This window comes from Miscanthus floridulus, chromosome 3, assembly GCF_019320115.1.
Source record: "Miscanthus floridulus cultivar M001 chromosome 3, ASM1932011v1, whole genome shotgun sequence".
Lineage (NCBI taxonomy): Eukaryota > Viridiplantae > Streptophyta > Magnoliopsida > Poales > Poaceae > Miscanthus > Miscanthus floridulus.
Window position 1 is genome coordinate 140,990,668 of NC_089582.1, and position 16,083 is coordinate 141,006,750.

At 43.1% G+C, this 16,083-nt stretch overlaps 1 protein-coding gene across 1 annotated transcript; it reads right to left on the reverse strand.

The window, feature by feature from the left end:
* Window positions 1-2,641: 2,641 nt before the first annotated feature.
* Window positions 2,642-5,995, reverse strand: LOC136547263 (transcription elongation factor SPT4 homolog 1-like). Its single transcript, XM_066539224.1, has 5 exons — window positions 5,773-5,995; window positions 5,179-5,270; window positions 4,668-4,723; window positions 3,004-3,065; window positions 2,642-2,915 (listed from the first exon to the last, which is right to left on the reverse strand). Exons 1-5 carry the CDS (start codon window positions 5,899-5,901, stop codon window positions 2,865-2,867), a joined length of 390 nt encoding a protein of 129 aa, XP_066395321.1. The 5' UTR covers window positions 5,902-5,995; the 3' UTR covers window positions 2,642-2,864.
* Window positions 5,996-16,083: the final 10,088 nt, after the last annotated feature.

Here is a 16,083-nt window from a genome sequence, read left to right on the forward strand (position 1 = left end):
TCGAGGAGAGAGTAAATGGGCACGGGAGCTAGGCCGAGCTGCCTTATATAGGTCGGTCAGCCATACAATCAGCCTAAAATGTCCTCAAATTTGACCAATCAGTATATATAAAAAATATTCACAAAATTTTTTGGAACTTGTTAAGTTAAATTAAATCAAATCTTTATTGCAAGTTGAGTTTTGGCTCAAAAATTTTGGAATATTGGTGGTCGCAATCAGGGTGACAAAGTGTGCGCACGCATATTCTATTGTTTTTTTGTGAGCTCTCTTCCATCGGGATATCATATACACATATCTCAAAGGTTTTAAGAATTTTGAATATCATTAGCAAGTGATCATATAAGGTGGGAGATCATCTATTCATGTGGCTGAGTTCAAATTTAATATATCAAGATTTACAATTTAAATCAACTGAAATTTGATCTGTGCAGTCAAAATTAGATCACCTAGTAATAGTATTTTAAAATTGGTCACCCTGTTTTCTAAGGTGGAATCTTTATGAGTCCATAATTTCCTAATGCAAACTCTAAATTCCGCATTCCATTTATGCACTTCGGTTATCTCAACGAGGGCTACACCACACAGGCATGTTCGTTATAGCTTTTATCTGGCTTCTGCCAGCCAAAAGTTAAAACAAACAACTCAGCTATCGAGTTGGCTTTTGAAAAGCCAAAAACTGGCTTACGAGGAAATGAACTAAAAGCTGAAAAGCATGTTGAGAATAGATTTTTTATCTTTCTGATCACCTTCTTCAATAGCTCCTTGAGCTCTCTCACCCTACCGTTTGTAACCCTACTGCAGACACGTGATCCCTTAGTGTTTATGAACACGATTCAACACCCTCGATTGGATGTAGGGCGTGGTTGCCTAAATGATTATAAATTCTAAACCTCCGAGTTTTAAACCATCAAAACCGATGCGTGACCATAAATTTACTAGTCGACCGTAGAAACCTCGACATCGATCATAGGATTGGCTCTAGGTTGCAAAACACTTTTACGCTGAGGATAAGTGAAAGCACACTAGAAAAACCTCAAGTACATATGTTATTAGAGTAGTTTGTGACTTTTCTAGTGGTATTTTAAATTAAACCCTACAATTTAAGTTTAGATTTAGGCACCTAATTCAAAAACCCCTCTCTCACAACCACAAGATATATCTTTAAAACTATCGTACGTGTAGACTCAGTTGTGATGTGTGACCGTTGAACTAAGTTTGTGTTGGACTAAAATGATGTAAACTTAACTGTTTTCACTAAGCAAGAACTTGGATGAGCTATCTGACATTCTCATATGCCATTGATCCAGATTCTGCGCGTAGTGGATAGCACAGGTAATGTGATTCCAGGAACGGCCATATTAGTTGTATTAAATCGAGTGTGGTCAAAATATGCCCGTTTAATTTTTCACTTTTTATTTCCTTCGTCTAATATAAATCATGGCAAAACTTTTGCCGTCCCTTCTAAAAAAACTTACAGCTTTGGAGACGTGGACGGTACTTTCAGATCACCACACTGTCAAGCCTTGTGTTGATACTGGAGTACTGGACGTAGGGACATCAAACGTTGATTTTCGGACATAGGATATAAGAGTGTTATAGATATTTATTCAGCTAATGGACGCTAGTAGATGCCCAGCATTTATTGTGATTATAGACATATGAAGATTTTTGGACAGTTACTCTTTGTCAGATATTCTTGTATACATTTTGGTATCAAGGCATGAAGATTTCAGATATCTATTATGACCAGGTTCCTAGTATTATTTCTTCATCTTTTAGATGACATATAGTGCAGGCCTCGCATGCTTATATATACTATCAGCTATCCACTGCTTTCCAAATAGCACACCTTCAAGAAAGACATCATACATGATGGTTTTCAGAAAATCAGCACCTGCCCTCATGGCCTTTGTAATTGTTTTGACGGTGCTTAGCTTTGATCCAGCAATTGCAGAGACGGACTGGTATACTATAAAGGCTAAGGTCTTCAAGGCTTGTCATAACATGATCAAGCAGGGACCTGGAAGTCCAGATGAGCCAACCCTTCGCTGTTGTCAATCCTTTATAAGGGAGGACGTCGATGGTATCTGTGAGCATCTGAATGACTTGGATGATCAAACAGTCCTGAAAAAAACTAGTCAAGGCTATAAGAGACTGCGGCAAGAGCTTCAAATCAACCACCAAACATTGTGCAAGTACAATGAATGAATTTGTCTCCTTCACACGTCATATATGTTATTGCGATGTACAGCTCTTTGACAATAGTGTATTAATGCTTTGTAGCTTACAAAATTCGTTCCGCCGTTGCAAACAATAGTCATGCCTTCAAGACGACACAAAGCCACGTGCATTTTCTTGAGGCTAAGGAATAACTCGGGAGATATGCATCTTTGATATCATGACATGTAAAAGCTCTGCTCTTGAAATAATAATAGTTGATTCAGATCATTGGCCGGACTATGGACCTTTCATCATCAAAATCTACTATCTTCTTGGTCAAACTATCTAAAGTTTAACCACAATTATAGAAAAAGACTAGCAATACTTATGACACAAAATAGGTATGATATTTAAACCATTTTCTTCGTATAAACATAGATGCGAAAGAACATGACAGAAGCACATGAGCTGCACGGTCACAGATGTCAAGCACGGGCATCATGATTATTTCGTAGATTCAACCACAACCAGTTCACCACCTAAATAGACTCCTTTATCAGTAGCACGGAAGGGTTAACTGAAGTCCTGATTAGCACTCAGATACAATGCATAAGGCGAGCAGTTCCCTTGGCAACAAAGCACAGGCACTTCTACCAAATTATCTATACTGCTTCAGGACCAAGACACCATGGCCATCTTGAGCCTTAGACACGCTTGGGCGGCACATACTGCACGTTGTTCTCTTGACAAATCCCCTGGGGTGATGAACAAAGTCGTGAGGTCCCAAGTAGTTCATCAAATCGCAGAACGAATGCTTCTAAAATAAAAGTACATAGTTTATACCTGATACTCTTCTGGAAGCTCCTCCGAGACAGCAAGTGTATAGCACCCCGGAATGAACCTACCTGTAGATTGACATAGGTGGATGATCTCGGTCAGTAAAGCCACAGTGCAACAAATGGACTTTTTTTCCACCACGGACGACCCGAATTTCATTACTTAACAGCAACGAAATTACAAGTCTAACAATCCAAAGCGCAAACACCTCTGAACTAAAGAGCTGCCTAATTGAACTGAACATGATGGGTTCAGCCAACCGGCGACCAGGAACCATCGACGTCCAACACAGGTTATAAAGATGGAAACACAAACTGCTACTAAGTGAGGACCAAAACAGAAGTGAACTTTGAACAAAGTTTGCCATCTGTAAGGCATTGATTTTATTTAGGTCTAAACTACAAGCATAAACATAAACTGCAGGAATTAATTTGTAAATGAAATGCTCATCATGTAGAAGCTTTAACATATCTTAATTCATGTATTGCACAAAAACAGAGGTGATCTTTCAAAAACTTCACAGTGAATGATTTTGTAAAGCTTTTAATTACTACTACTACTACACACTTGCAAATTATAATGAAATGCTCATCATGTAGAAGCTTTAACATATCTTAATTCATGTATTGCACAAAAAACAGAGGTGATCTTTCAAAACTTCACAGTGAATGATTTTGTAAAGCTCTTAATTACTACTACTACACACTTGCAAATTATAATGAAACAGGCATGCTAGCCACCTAAAATTTATGACAAAAGTATACATATACATGTCTTTTCATCTCTTTTACTTTTTACAATGCCACATGAAAAAGCCTTAGCTCTGCAATTTACTATAAATGTCAACTGAAAACAAAACCATCTTTTCCATGAATGTTGCTCTCTAAACTGGAAAACCATGTAAACCAAGGGAACCCCTACATAAATAATATTTAATATAAAACCTGTACCTGATGTGAGTGAGACTTTGCTCACAGTTCAAGATACTAAGAGGGCACAAATTCTATAGGTGTAGAGACCAAAGAATTAGATCCGTTATGAAGCAATGGTCTGTGCCAAGTCTCCATAGAAATTTGGAGAGGAAACAGAAATTTTTAGCATACGGTGCACTCAATAATCGCACCAAGTCTATAAATAAAACCACTGAAAGTCTGGCCCACCGGCATTAACACAAATTCTTGACAGCAATTTTTTGGTACTTCTTGTGAGCAAGTGACCTAATCAACAAGGAATTTTCTTATGGACGACATGATTTGGGGCAAATTTTCTGAGCTTAAAGTTGCTAGAACAGGATAATCCCCCAGGTCAAGATTTTTAGCTTTGGTTTTAGGATCCTTGGCAAATAATAACCACATAAAAACAGGTCAGCAAGAATTGATCTGAGTAAGAAGCAGATGAAACTCAGTTCATATATTTGAACTTAAGGAACTTTGCCTAAAAAGTGTTTAACAACTACCAAAAGCTACAGTAAAAATGTCGCAACAGACCAGTATGCAGTTAATGAACAAATAACCAATACAGCCTGAGTCCTTCAAAATGGCATTACAGCATAAAACGCATACTGCAGTAAGCTCGGTGAAGACACAACTTACACAAGTGAAAAAAAAGACAAAATGAATGCAGCAGATTGAGGACAAACAAATTGCAGGATACAGGAGATCAAGGCTCACCAATTCTCAACCAACGAGCTGCCCAACTCCTACTGGGGTCCATCAGAGAGATAATTCTGCATAAGATAAAAAATCATATTAATTAGCTATTGTCGAAAGTGGACTGCATAAATAACATCAGGGGCATCAATGCTTTTTGCTGAAGGCTATGTTGTTGCTGTTGTTGTTGATCATTCAACATCTGTGCATCTCATTGTTCCAATGCTCATACTACTTATAATCCGTTATGCTAGACATTTCGATGAGCTACTCTAGAATAATGAAGGATGGAAAAACACTTTCATGAGCAACTCCAGAATCACAAAGGATGAAAATACAGGGCAGCACACTAGTTTGTGCTGTTCATCTCTTTCATTAATTCGAGATAAATCAAAGCACAAAATATTAATTTCATCGTTACTAAGTTCATCCCCTCTGCAATTAGAACTGTAGGTGGAAATAAAGAGGGGAGCAAGCACCAAGAGCAACAATAAAACACGTATAAGATGCCAGCAACACGATGTGGAGTTACCCGGTGAAGTTAGGGGTGGTGCAGTTGACGACGTTGTCGTGCTCCCTGTCCATCTCCAGGAACGGGCAGTTCTCGCAGCCGTTCTGCCTGAACTGCACACAGCACCCCAAACAGCAATAAAACACGTGAGCATGCGAAGGCGGCCAGCATCGGCATCAACGCTACAACTGCAATAGGAATTCAATGCTAAAAGGCACAACAACAAAAAATCTGGCATCGACTGGAATCGAGGGGGCAGCGAGCTAAGGGGGGGTTTTGTTCCCTGACTAAACTTTAGTCCCTCTCACATCGGACGTTCGGATGCTAATTAGGAGGACTAAACATTAGCTAATTATAAAACTAATAGCATAGATGGAGACTAATTTGCGAGACAAATCTATTAAGCCTAATTTATCCATCATTAGCACATGTTTACTGTTGCACCACATTGTCAAAACATGGACCCTGAACCCTAGCCGCCGGAGAACGGACTGCTCCCGGAGAAACGAAACCCCTAGTAATAGAACCCTCCTGTCGACGGGCGGCTGGTGAACCTAAACCGCAGCCCTAGGCGCGAGGAGGGGGAAGGGGAGCGGTGCCGGCGGAGGAGGGTACCTGGTCGTAGGTCTTGACGAGGCGGCATCGGAGGCAGGCGCGCAGCTCCGGGCCGAAGCTAGTCGGGATCTCCGCGTGGCCCACCCGCTCTTCATCGTCCATCATCCCGCCGCCGCCGCCGCCCCTCATGCTCGCCGCTCCGCGTCTAGCCCCTGTTTCCTGCTCTCTCTCTCTCTGTCTCTTTCTCTCTCCCTCTCGTCGCGTTGGTTCGCACAGAATGGACGACTCTCGTCTCTCCCGTCTTCCCCGGTAGCTTGTAGCCTTTGGGCTTTATTTCGGAGGTTTGGGCTTACAAGGAAGCCCATGACATCTAAGGGCGCGTGGGTGTTGAGGCCCAGACGCAAATTGCTTATTTCCATTTTGTTTTAAGAAGAAAACTACACCTGCACTACACATTCCGGTTTCCTCCCCCACCCGTGTGAGGTGTGACGGTCATCGGCAACTACGAGAGGTTGCTCCGGACCTTCCAGCGGCGGTGCAGGTGGGACCTGGTCGGAGGTTCCAAATTATAAGTCGTTTTATTTTTTTAATATTTATATTACTATACATCTAAATATAATAATATATCTAGACGCATAGCAAAATAAATGAATTAAAAAAATCAAAGCGATTTATAATATATCTAAACGTATAATACAATGGATGAACTAGAAAAGTTAAAACGATCTATAATTTAGAATGAATGTAGTATTAAAATAGGATACACAGGACTAACATGTGGAGTTCGATTTCTCGTACCGCGGCTCTCCAAAACAGGGACTAAGAGCGTCTCCACCAAATTAAAGGTATCTAATTTCGTAATATGTAGCTAAACAAGATTAAGAAAACAGACCTTTAATGTATAGGGAACAGATTGAGAAAGGGAAAGGGATTGAGGAAAAAGCTGCCTGCCCCTTCTACTCGAGGGATTGAGAAAAATATTGAAAAATAGAATGAGAAAGTAAATTTACTGGAGCAGTTTTTTCACCTCATTCCGTTATATGCTTTTAGAAAAGAGAATTGTTTTTTTTTTCAAACCGGTGGAGTTACTCGGCTAGGGACGAGAGCGGGGGCGCGCTGCGGGAAGCGTTGCTTGCGGTGGCCCATGGACCGTGGGAGGGGACGAGGCGTGGACGGAGACGGAGACGCACGGCACATCAAAACGGTCCTCGCTCTATGCCCCAACTGTTCTTATCCTACAGCTTGAGACTGTAGACTTTGCACATCAAATGCCTACTCCCATGACATCAGCAACAGTGCATGCTGCAGCTACGAGGCTCTACAGCATTTCGCGCTAAGGCCTGTTTAAATCCGATGGTTAAAGTTTTGAGACGTCACGTTGAGTGTTATATGGGGTGTCGTATGGAGCATTTAGATACTAGTAAAAAAGTAAATTATAGAATTCATCAATAATCAGCGAGACGAATTTATTAAACCTAATTAATCTATCATCAACATATGTGTTATTGTAGCATCACATTGTCAAATCATGGACTAATTAGATTTAAAATATCTATCTCGCAAATTAGTCGTAAACTATATAATTAGTTATTTTTAGTCTATATTTAATACGTTATGTATGTGTGTAAATATTCGATGGGACAAGGAGTAAATTTTAGAAGTAGAAACTAAAAAAGGCCTAAATGACTCGACGAGATCCAGTCGCCTGCCATGGCAGCGATAGATAGACGGGAATAATCCCCGGTGGTCACCACCGGCCCAGGGACGGCCAGAGCAGGAGCCTTGCTCAGAACTCAGAAGCAAGGCAGGGAATCCTATGGCTGCATGCATGGCCACCACCAGTCCACCACTATCATTAGCGTGGTCAGCAGCTCAGGGCTAGAGCAACAGAAACCCTTGCGGCTTGCGCCCACCAATGGCGCCAATGGAACATGACCACGAAGAATGGCATGCTTTTTTTCCCTTTTTCTCGTAGCAGCGATCAGATGGGGATTAGGTGGCCACTGACCACCGGGCAGCAATCGAGGGACCATCTCCATCTTCCTGACCTACTAACAGAGACGCTTCATGCAACTGAAAGAAATCAGGGACTAGGAAAAGGCAGCATTAGCGCTAAGGAGGGGATGATTGTCGTTGTGGTCGTCATCGTCGTCCTCCTGCAGCAGCTGAAACATCCAGTCACGGAAATCCTCCTGCAGCAGCTGAAACATCCGTTCGTTTGTTGGTTTCAGCCAGGGCTTATCAGCCAGCCAACAGTATTTTTCTCTCATAACAAACCAGCACCGGCCAGGCTTATCAGCCAAAAAACAACGCAAATACACCGCTGTCGGTGTTTTGGACCGGCGGGCCCTCAACCAACTAGTGAAAATGTACTGCGTGCCCCTAATCCCGGATGGTGATGCAAAGAGACACAAGGTTTATACTGGTTCGGGCAATGGGTGCCCTACATCCAGTCTGAGAGATCGATCTTGTATTCCTTGCACCGAAATGCTCGTAGTAGGGGGTTACAAGCAGGGCGAGAGAGGGAGCTAGTCTCAGATCTCTGCGTGAAGCGGTGTGGATTGCTTGAGATATTGATCCCAGGCAGCGGGGAAGCGTGCACGTTACAGAGTGTCGAGCGTGTGTTCGTCTATCTCGTGAACTCGTCTATGCCTGAGTGTGTGTGAGCGTGAGAGTAAGTATGTCTTCCGTCCCTAGAAACGGCCCCGGTCTCTCCCTTTTATAGTTGAAGGGAGGATAGGGGTGATACATGTGTTAGCTACATGGCGTCGTGCGAACAGAGGCGGCATGTCCGAGACCTGTAGCCTGTCACTGTGGCGACATGGTCGATGGAGTGGTCCTGCCCTTGAAGTGCTGGAGCAACGCGCCGGTCACGTCCGATCCTGTGCGACGTGGGAGCTCCAGTGATAGCTTGACGCAGGGCCTGGCGGGCGACGTGCCGGTCGCTGTGTGTTGACAGCGTAAAGAGCCGAGGCTCAGTTGGTGCCGAGGCCGAGCTATCGTGGGGGGCTCGACGGGCATGAATCCCGAGGTTGCCGAGACCCTGAAGTAGATTGCCGAGGCTTGGAGGGAGCAGTTTGTCCTGTATACTGATTCCGAGGCTACAGTGACCCGAACTTGACTCCCCACGCCGCGTTGTTCCTGGAGCAGAGGTTAGGTAGCACAGTGTAGTGCGGGCGCCGTGCGTGGGCACAGTACCGAGCACAGCGACCGGTAACCCATGCCCTGTCCCATCCCAGACGGTATGGTGTTATGCGACTTCCCGTCTCGTCGGCCGCTCTGCTGTGTCGAGCCATCGTCCGGCTGATGTTGCGGGAGTGGTTGGTCGCATTAATTGGACGCGACGCTCTGTTGGGGAGATCGGTCGAGGCAGGGGCGACAGGGTTACTGCCGAGCCGGCCTCGAGCGAGACGGAGAATCGGCATCTCGTCCGAGGCATTACGCGCGGGGCCTCGGGCGAGACAGAGAATCGGTTCCCCGTCCGAGGCCTTTTGTGCGAGGCGGAGATTCGATAGGCCATCCGAGGCCTCGAGCAAGGCAGAGAGCCGGTGGCCTCGGACAAGGCCGGAGGTTAGCCAATAGTTGTCTCTTGGCTTTAATTTTGATGGGGTCTAAGCGATTTTTTTGGTTCTTGCTTAGGGGATCCCTTTTTATGGTACCCGACAACCGCTAGGTTGTTGTTGCATCAGGTATGGCACGGCCCACCATGACCGACCGGCCAACCAACCAACAAGAGGCAAGCCAAATCAATGTTAAATTAGAGATAACCATCATTGTTGTCATACCCACACAACACCACCATCAGAGGGGATTAACAACAAAAACCTGGCGCAAGTCACGGGAAACAGGAAAGCAAATCGGGGGTTCCAATCGATCGGTCCTCCAAGGAAAGGATAAAAAAAGAAAAAGACTCACTCCTAGAGATGGCGACGGCGAGGAGGAAGAAACGAATGATGTAGGGGCTCTATGTCCATCAGGTTGTTGTTGCTGCTGTTAGACACAACAGCGTCTCTAAACCATAGATCGGGTTAAGCACCTTACTTAGGGTTCCTCTAGTTCGCCCTGGCGCAGTTACGCCGCAGCCTCGTGGACGTCGGTGTCGAGGGAGCTCGGCGCGGTGGAGTCTAGCGTGGTGGAGACAATGCAGAGGCGATGGCGGAGTCGGTGGAGCTTCCCGTCGCTGACAGCACTTTTCTTTAGATTGGATTAGTGTTTCTCTGTCGGTGGTTACGGCAGCTCAGGTCAACCTCATAATTAGAGACGTGATCCCCACCTATCTTTTATAGTGCTGTGCGACAGGGCCCACCAACCATATTAGGGTTGGGCGCCCTTGATCAGGGCGTAGATCCAAGGGCTCAATAGACCGTTGGTGGAGATCAACTAACATTCTCCCCCTTGATCTCACTACCATCTTTCAATTTCATATCATTTACTTTTGTTTATTCCATTACAGATTAGCGCATACAGCATGTTTCATCGTCACAGTCAATTGCCGATAGATTTAACAGCTACAACACACCACTCTGTTCTGAATTAGATACTTAACTTTGGGCCTTCTTTTATCCAGAAATTTTAGGCTTTCTCTTAAACCCATGCTAGCTACATGTTCACTGAACACGTTGGGTGGTAAGCCTTTTATAAGCGGATCCACGAGCATCTTTTCGGTACTTATATGCTCAAGACTTATGATATGATCCCGGACTTTATCTTTCACAACATAATACTTTATGTCAATGTGTTTGACAGCACCACTTGATTTATTATTGTGAGCATATTGTACTGTCGGATTATTATCGTAGTATAACTTAAGTGGTCTATAGATGTCGTCAACCACCTTCAAACTGGATATGAACTTCTTTAGCCAGTTCACCTGCCCCGTTGCCTCATAACACGCTATAAACCGTCATACATTGTGGACGATGTAGTGACGTTTTGCTTTGAGCTTTTTGATGAAATAGCTCCCCCTGCGAGAGTGAATACATATCCAGACGTGGATTTTCTATCATCTCCCACACAATTAGAATCTGAATATCTCACTATATGGAGTGAATCATATCTTCTATACGTCATCATGAGGCTTTTCATTCATTGCAAATAACGCAAGACTTTCTTTACTAATTTTCAGTGTTCTGTTCTAGGATTGCTCTGGAATCTGTCAAATAACCCGGTAACAAATACCAAGTCAGGATACGTACACACTTGAGCATATTGCAAGCTTCCGACAGCTAAAGCATATGGGACCACTTTCATTTGATCGATCTCATATTGGTTCCTGGGGTATTGAAAATCCTCATATCTATCGCCCTTGAGTATAGGAGCAGGTGAGGGACTATATTTGTGCATACTAAATTTCTTTAAGATCCTTTCTATGTATGGCTTTTGTGACAGTCCTAATACCCCTTTACTTCTATCTCGATGAATCTCAATTCCTAGAACAAATACGGCTTCATCAAGATCTTTCATATCAAATTTTGAGGATAAAAACTTCTTTGTCTCCAGTAGTAGACTAACATCACTGCTAGCAAGTAAGATATCGTCCACATACAGGACAAGGAAGATAAACTTCATATTCTTAAACTTTGCATAGACACAATTGTCCTCTACATTCTCTTTAAACCCAAAATTCCTTATTGTCTGATTAAACTTCAAGTACCACTGTCTTGAAGCTTGTTTTAATCCAAAAATGGATTTCTTTAGGCGGCACCCATTCGTTCTTTTCCTTCCATGACAAAACCTTTCGGTTGTGCCATGTTAACATTTTCCTCCAAGTCTCCGTTGAGAAATGACGTCTTTACATCCATCTGAAGTAACTCTAAATCGCAATGTGTCACTAATGCCATTATGATTCTAAAGGAATCCTTACATAAGACTGGAGAAAATGTCTCATTGTAATCAATCCCTTCTCTTTGCATAAAGCCTTTTGCCATAAGTCGTGCTTTATATCTCTCTATATTCCTTTGAGAGTCAAGTTTTGTTTTGTAGACTCATTTACAGTCTACTGTTTTGGCTCCTTTAGGAATTATCTCCAAGTCCCAAACTTTATTGGCATTCATTTATTTTATTTCATCTTCCATGGCCTCAAGCCACTTTGATGAATGATCACTTCTCATGGCTTCTTCAAATGAGGTGGGATCATTCTCCATTTGAAATTCTTCAGTGTTGTATACTTCATAGTTAGCAGGAATAGCTGATTTTCTAACTATTTGAGACCTTCTAGGAGCCTCCACATTTGACACATCTTCTGTTTGAGGCTATTGTTGCTCCCTCTCATGTGTGGCAATAGGTTCTACAGGATCCTGAAGAACAGATTCCTTATCGTCATTCATTGTTGCCACAGGCGGAATAACAACAGGTGCTAGCACCACAGTATCTTGCACTGTTGGTGTAGCGACAGCAGATAGTGAGAAAATGGCTCATGAATCATTGGAGTGGACGCATACACCCGCTTCTCTTCAAGGTTAATTTCTCGAGCTACCATGCTCCCCCTCATCATTTCATCCTCTAGAAAGACAGCGTGTCTCATTTCCACAAACTTGTATGTCTGTTTGGATAGTAGAAACAAAAACCTTTTGACTTTTCTGGGTAGCCAATGAAATAATAACTTACTATTTTGGGATCTAGCTTCCCAATATTTGGGTTAAATACTTTAACCTCAGCGGGACTCTCCCACACATGTAAGTGGTTTAGTGAGGGTACTCTTTCTGTCCACAACTCATACGGTGTTTTAGGCACCAACTTACTTGATACTCTATTGAGAATATGAATGACGGTTTTTAACGCCTCCATCCATAGGCTCAACGGTAAGGTGGAGTAACTTATCATACTGCGCACCATGTCCATCAGGGTACAATTGCGTCTTTCAGCTACTACATTCTGCTAAGGTTCGTCCGGTATAGAATACTGGGCTACTATACCATTTTCCTGTAAGAACCTTGCAAAAGATCTAGGAACTTGGCCATATGGGGTATGCTAACCGTAGTACTCCCCCCCACGATCGGACCTGACTATCTTAATCTATAAATTGTGTTGATTTTCAACTTCTGCCTTAAATATCTTAAATTTATCCAATGCTTCTGTTCTTTCTTTGATTGGATAAATATAGTCATAATGGGAGTAATCATTTGTAAATGTTATGAACGAATCATAACCATCCACACTCTTTATAGGAAAACGGACCACAGATGTCTGTGTGAATAATCTGTAAAATTCCTGCGCTTCGTTTGACATCTTTCTTAATTTTCTTTATATACTTTCCTTTATGCATTCTCTACATTGTTCTAAATCTGATAGCTCCAATGGAGGAAGAATATACTTTCCCTTATGCATTATCTACATTGTTCTAAATCTGAGAGCTCCAATGGAGGAAGAATATCATTCTTAACTAGTCTTTCTATTCTCCCTCTCGAAATATAGCCTAAACGACAGTACCATAATTTCGACGACGCATCGTGAGCTCTCTTATGTCACCATTTCCAGAGTAACTCTCTGTCACCAGCTGCTTTATAAGCTGGGTAGCATATGTCTTTGAAGAGCCAGTGAACTGACTCTTTATTCTATCAAGGTACTCGGTGACCATGTCACACTCTGGGATTGAGCCCACAATTACAGTCTCAATCGTGTTCTTTATCACAGCCAAACATTTCTTGTTGACAGTGACCCACTTTCTATGCTTAAGGTCATATGACATCTTTTAGGATTCAAAATCCCTCTCTTTAGTTGCCCAAGCGACATCATCCTCGTTTGTCTCCCTCACCGGTACCACAGGCTCAGTGTAACACGGTGATGTAACTACCCAGTCCACCTTAGACAAGATGAAGGATAGATCAAACTTTTTCTTAACTTAAAAAATAACAACAATGGCATGCCTTAATTCCAACGTTGGTCAAAATTAAAACATAAAACTATTCTTATACACTAATTCTACATCACTGTTGGGCTAAAATAGAATTAATGCATAAAATCATTAAAATCTATAACTATTCTTATACACTAATTCTACATCACCGTTGGGAAGAAATAGAATTAATGCATAAAATCAATAAAATTTACAACTGTTCTTATACACTAATTCTACATCACTGTTGGATAGAAATAGAATTAATGCATAAAATCATTAAGATTTACAATATTGTTATTAACAACATTGGTCAAAAAATAACAACATCATAATCATGTCAAAATATCTTTTTCTCCAATTAAATATCACGTTGGTTCAAAATAACTGGAGAATAAACAATTTCTTTAGCAGCGAAAACATGAAAAAAATTCATTATCTATTTTTCAGAAGCATTAAACTTTTCTCAAATATTATCTGAAAAATTATCCCGTTGGTTTAAATTTTAACAGGGATATTTAAAGTAGACAAATATCATCAAAATCTGCTTTATTTATTGTTCATTGTGGCCTAGCCTGCAGCTACAGTACCGGCCCAGCCTACCACATCAACGCACGCACACGCGCTGTCGACGAAATATGGTCGGCAGTCTACCTAGGGGTATGCCCAAGGTAGTAGATTATCGGCAGACAGATGCGCAAGCCCCAAACAAGACGGTGACGCAAGACAGACACGAGGTTTTATCTAGGTTCGGCCGCCAAGAAGGCGTAATACCTACGTCCTGCGTCTGATTTGTATTGCTGTATGTCAATGAGAGATATTTTTTAGAGGGGTCCCCTGCCCGCCTTATATAGTCCGGGGGGCAGGGTTACAGATCTGGAAACTAATCCTAGTCAGTTACAATTGCCATATCTGGCCGGACAAGGATTCCTATTCTAACCGACCAGGATCCTGCTTGGTCGCCAAATCCGTCTTGATTCCTTGTGCGGGACTCCGATCAGGTTAACTGGGCCGCACGTCACCTTTCGGGTGGACTGAACCCATCGATCCGGGCCAGCTCAAGCTTAGCCGTAAGGGTATAGGAGTTAATACCCCCACAGCTAGTCCTCGAGCATCATGTATTATGCTGCGACACGCCATTTGAACCTTCTCCGACAAGCAAGGCTTGAATTCTTGACGCCTCCGACCACCGTCATCACCGGAGAAGTAGGTTGTCCGAAGAATGTATGGTGCTCTTAAGAAAAAAGAAAAAGATTTCTGTCCTGAGAAGTGTGCCCACTTGTATTTCTGAAAAGAAATGTAAGTGGTCTTGATGTATAGCATCCTTAAACATCAGAAGCGTAGGGGTCGAAAAACAAACACATTCACCGCAAGGTGAAGTGTGCCCACTTAGTCCCCGAGCTTGCTGGAAGGCAAAGTATGAGCCTTGTAGCAAGGTCTAAAAGAAAAGTCTCTTAACTGTATGTGAGTACAAATCACATGTAGCCAAGAAGAACCATTATTCAAGCAGTGGTCGGGGCAGTCCCCGAGCATACTAATAATCCTCATAATCATTCAAAACACAGGGGTCGATTTAAACAAACACATTCACCGCAAGGTGAAGTGTGCTCACTTAGTCCCCGAGCCTGGTAGTAGGTGACGTAGGTACGTGGTGCCAGGGTCTAAAAAAGAAATTCCGCTGAGGTTAAGAATCCAATTACCGTACAGGCAAAACAAGATACACCGGCAGGTGCATCGTATCGACGTAGTCCCCGAGCTTGCTGGAAGGCGAAGTATGAGCCTTGTAGCAAGGTCTAAAAGAAAAGTCTCTTAACTGTATGTGAGTATAAATTACATGTAGCCAAGGAGAACCATTATGCAAGCAGTGGTCGGGGCAGTCCCCGAGCACGGCCGTGGTCGGAGCAATCCCCGAGCACAAAAGTGGTCTGGGCAGTATCCAAGCACAGTAGTGGTCTGTGCAGTCCCCGAGCACATTAGTGGTCTGGGCAGTATCCAAGCACAGTAGTGGTCAAGGCAAATCCACGATCACTTGCGCTGCTTGTACTATTATTTTGTGTACTTTTCTCTATTCTCTGCCAAGGCCAGTCTGACACGTCTGGTCAAAAAAGTAAAGAGGTATAGTACGTCATTCCGTCTTCTTCTTCTTTTTTTTTGCTAACAGTCGGTTGACACCTGTATTGAGGTGTGTCAGTGTGGGCCCCCTTACACCATCAACGAAGAGGCGCGTACACTGTTAACGAAGGAGCGCGTTTATTGGCCCAGATTTCGAGGTTGTGTGAACAACCGTCTGCGGCGCGTGCGCACGACTCCCAATATTTTCGGGCGGACGAAGCGACGGTGCTTGTTGTTTTATATAATGCAGATCTGGTAAGTTACTCATACCATTCCCCATTGTCATCCGCCGCCACAACCTTCTTCTTCCTCCTGCCGAACCCTATTCCCCCAAAAATCATCACCAATCCCCTCGGTCTCCCGCATCCACCCACTTAGTAAGGACGAACTAATGGCGAAGAGAGACGCCCAGAAGAAAGGCGGGG

Bases quoted from the DNA above. Each gene is read 5' to 3' on its own strand.
- LOC136547263 (XM_066539224.1), bottom strand. From the start codon at position 5,901: ATGAGGGGCGGCGGCGGCGGCGGGATGATGGACGATGAAGAGCGGGTG. The intron at 5,271-5,772 runs GTACCCTCCTCC...TGCTGTGTGCAG, and splicing joins TCGTCAAGACCTACGACCAG to TTCAGGCAGAACGGCTGCGA. The intron at 4,724-5,178 runs GTAACTCCACAT...TATCTTATGCAG, and splicing joins ACCACCCCTAACTTCACCGG to AATTATCTCTCTGATGGACC.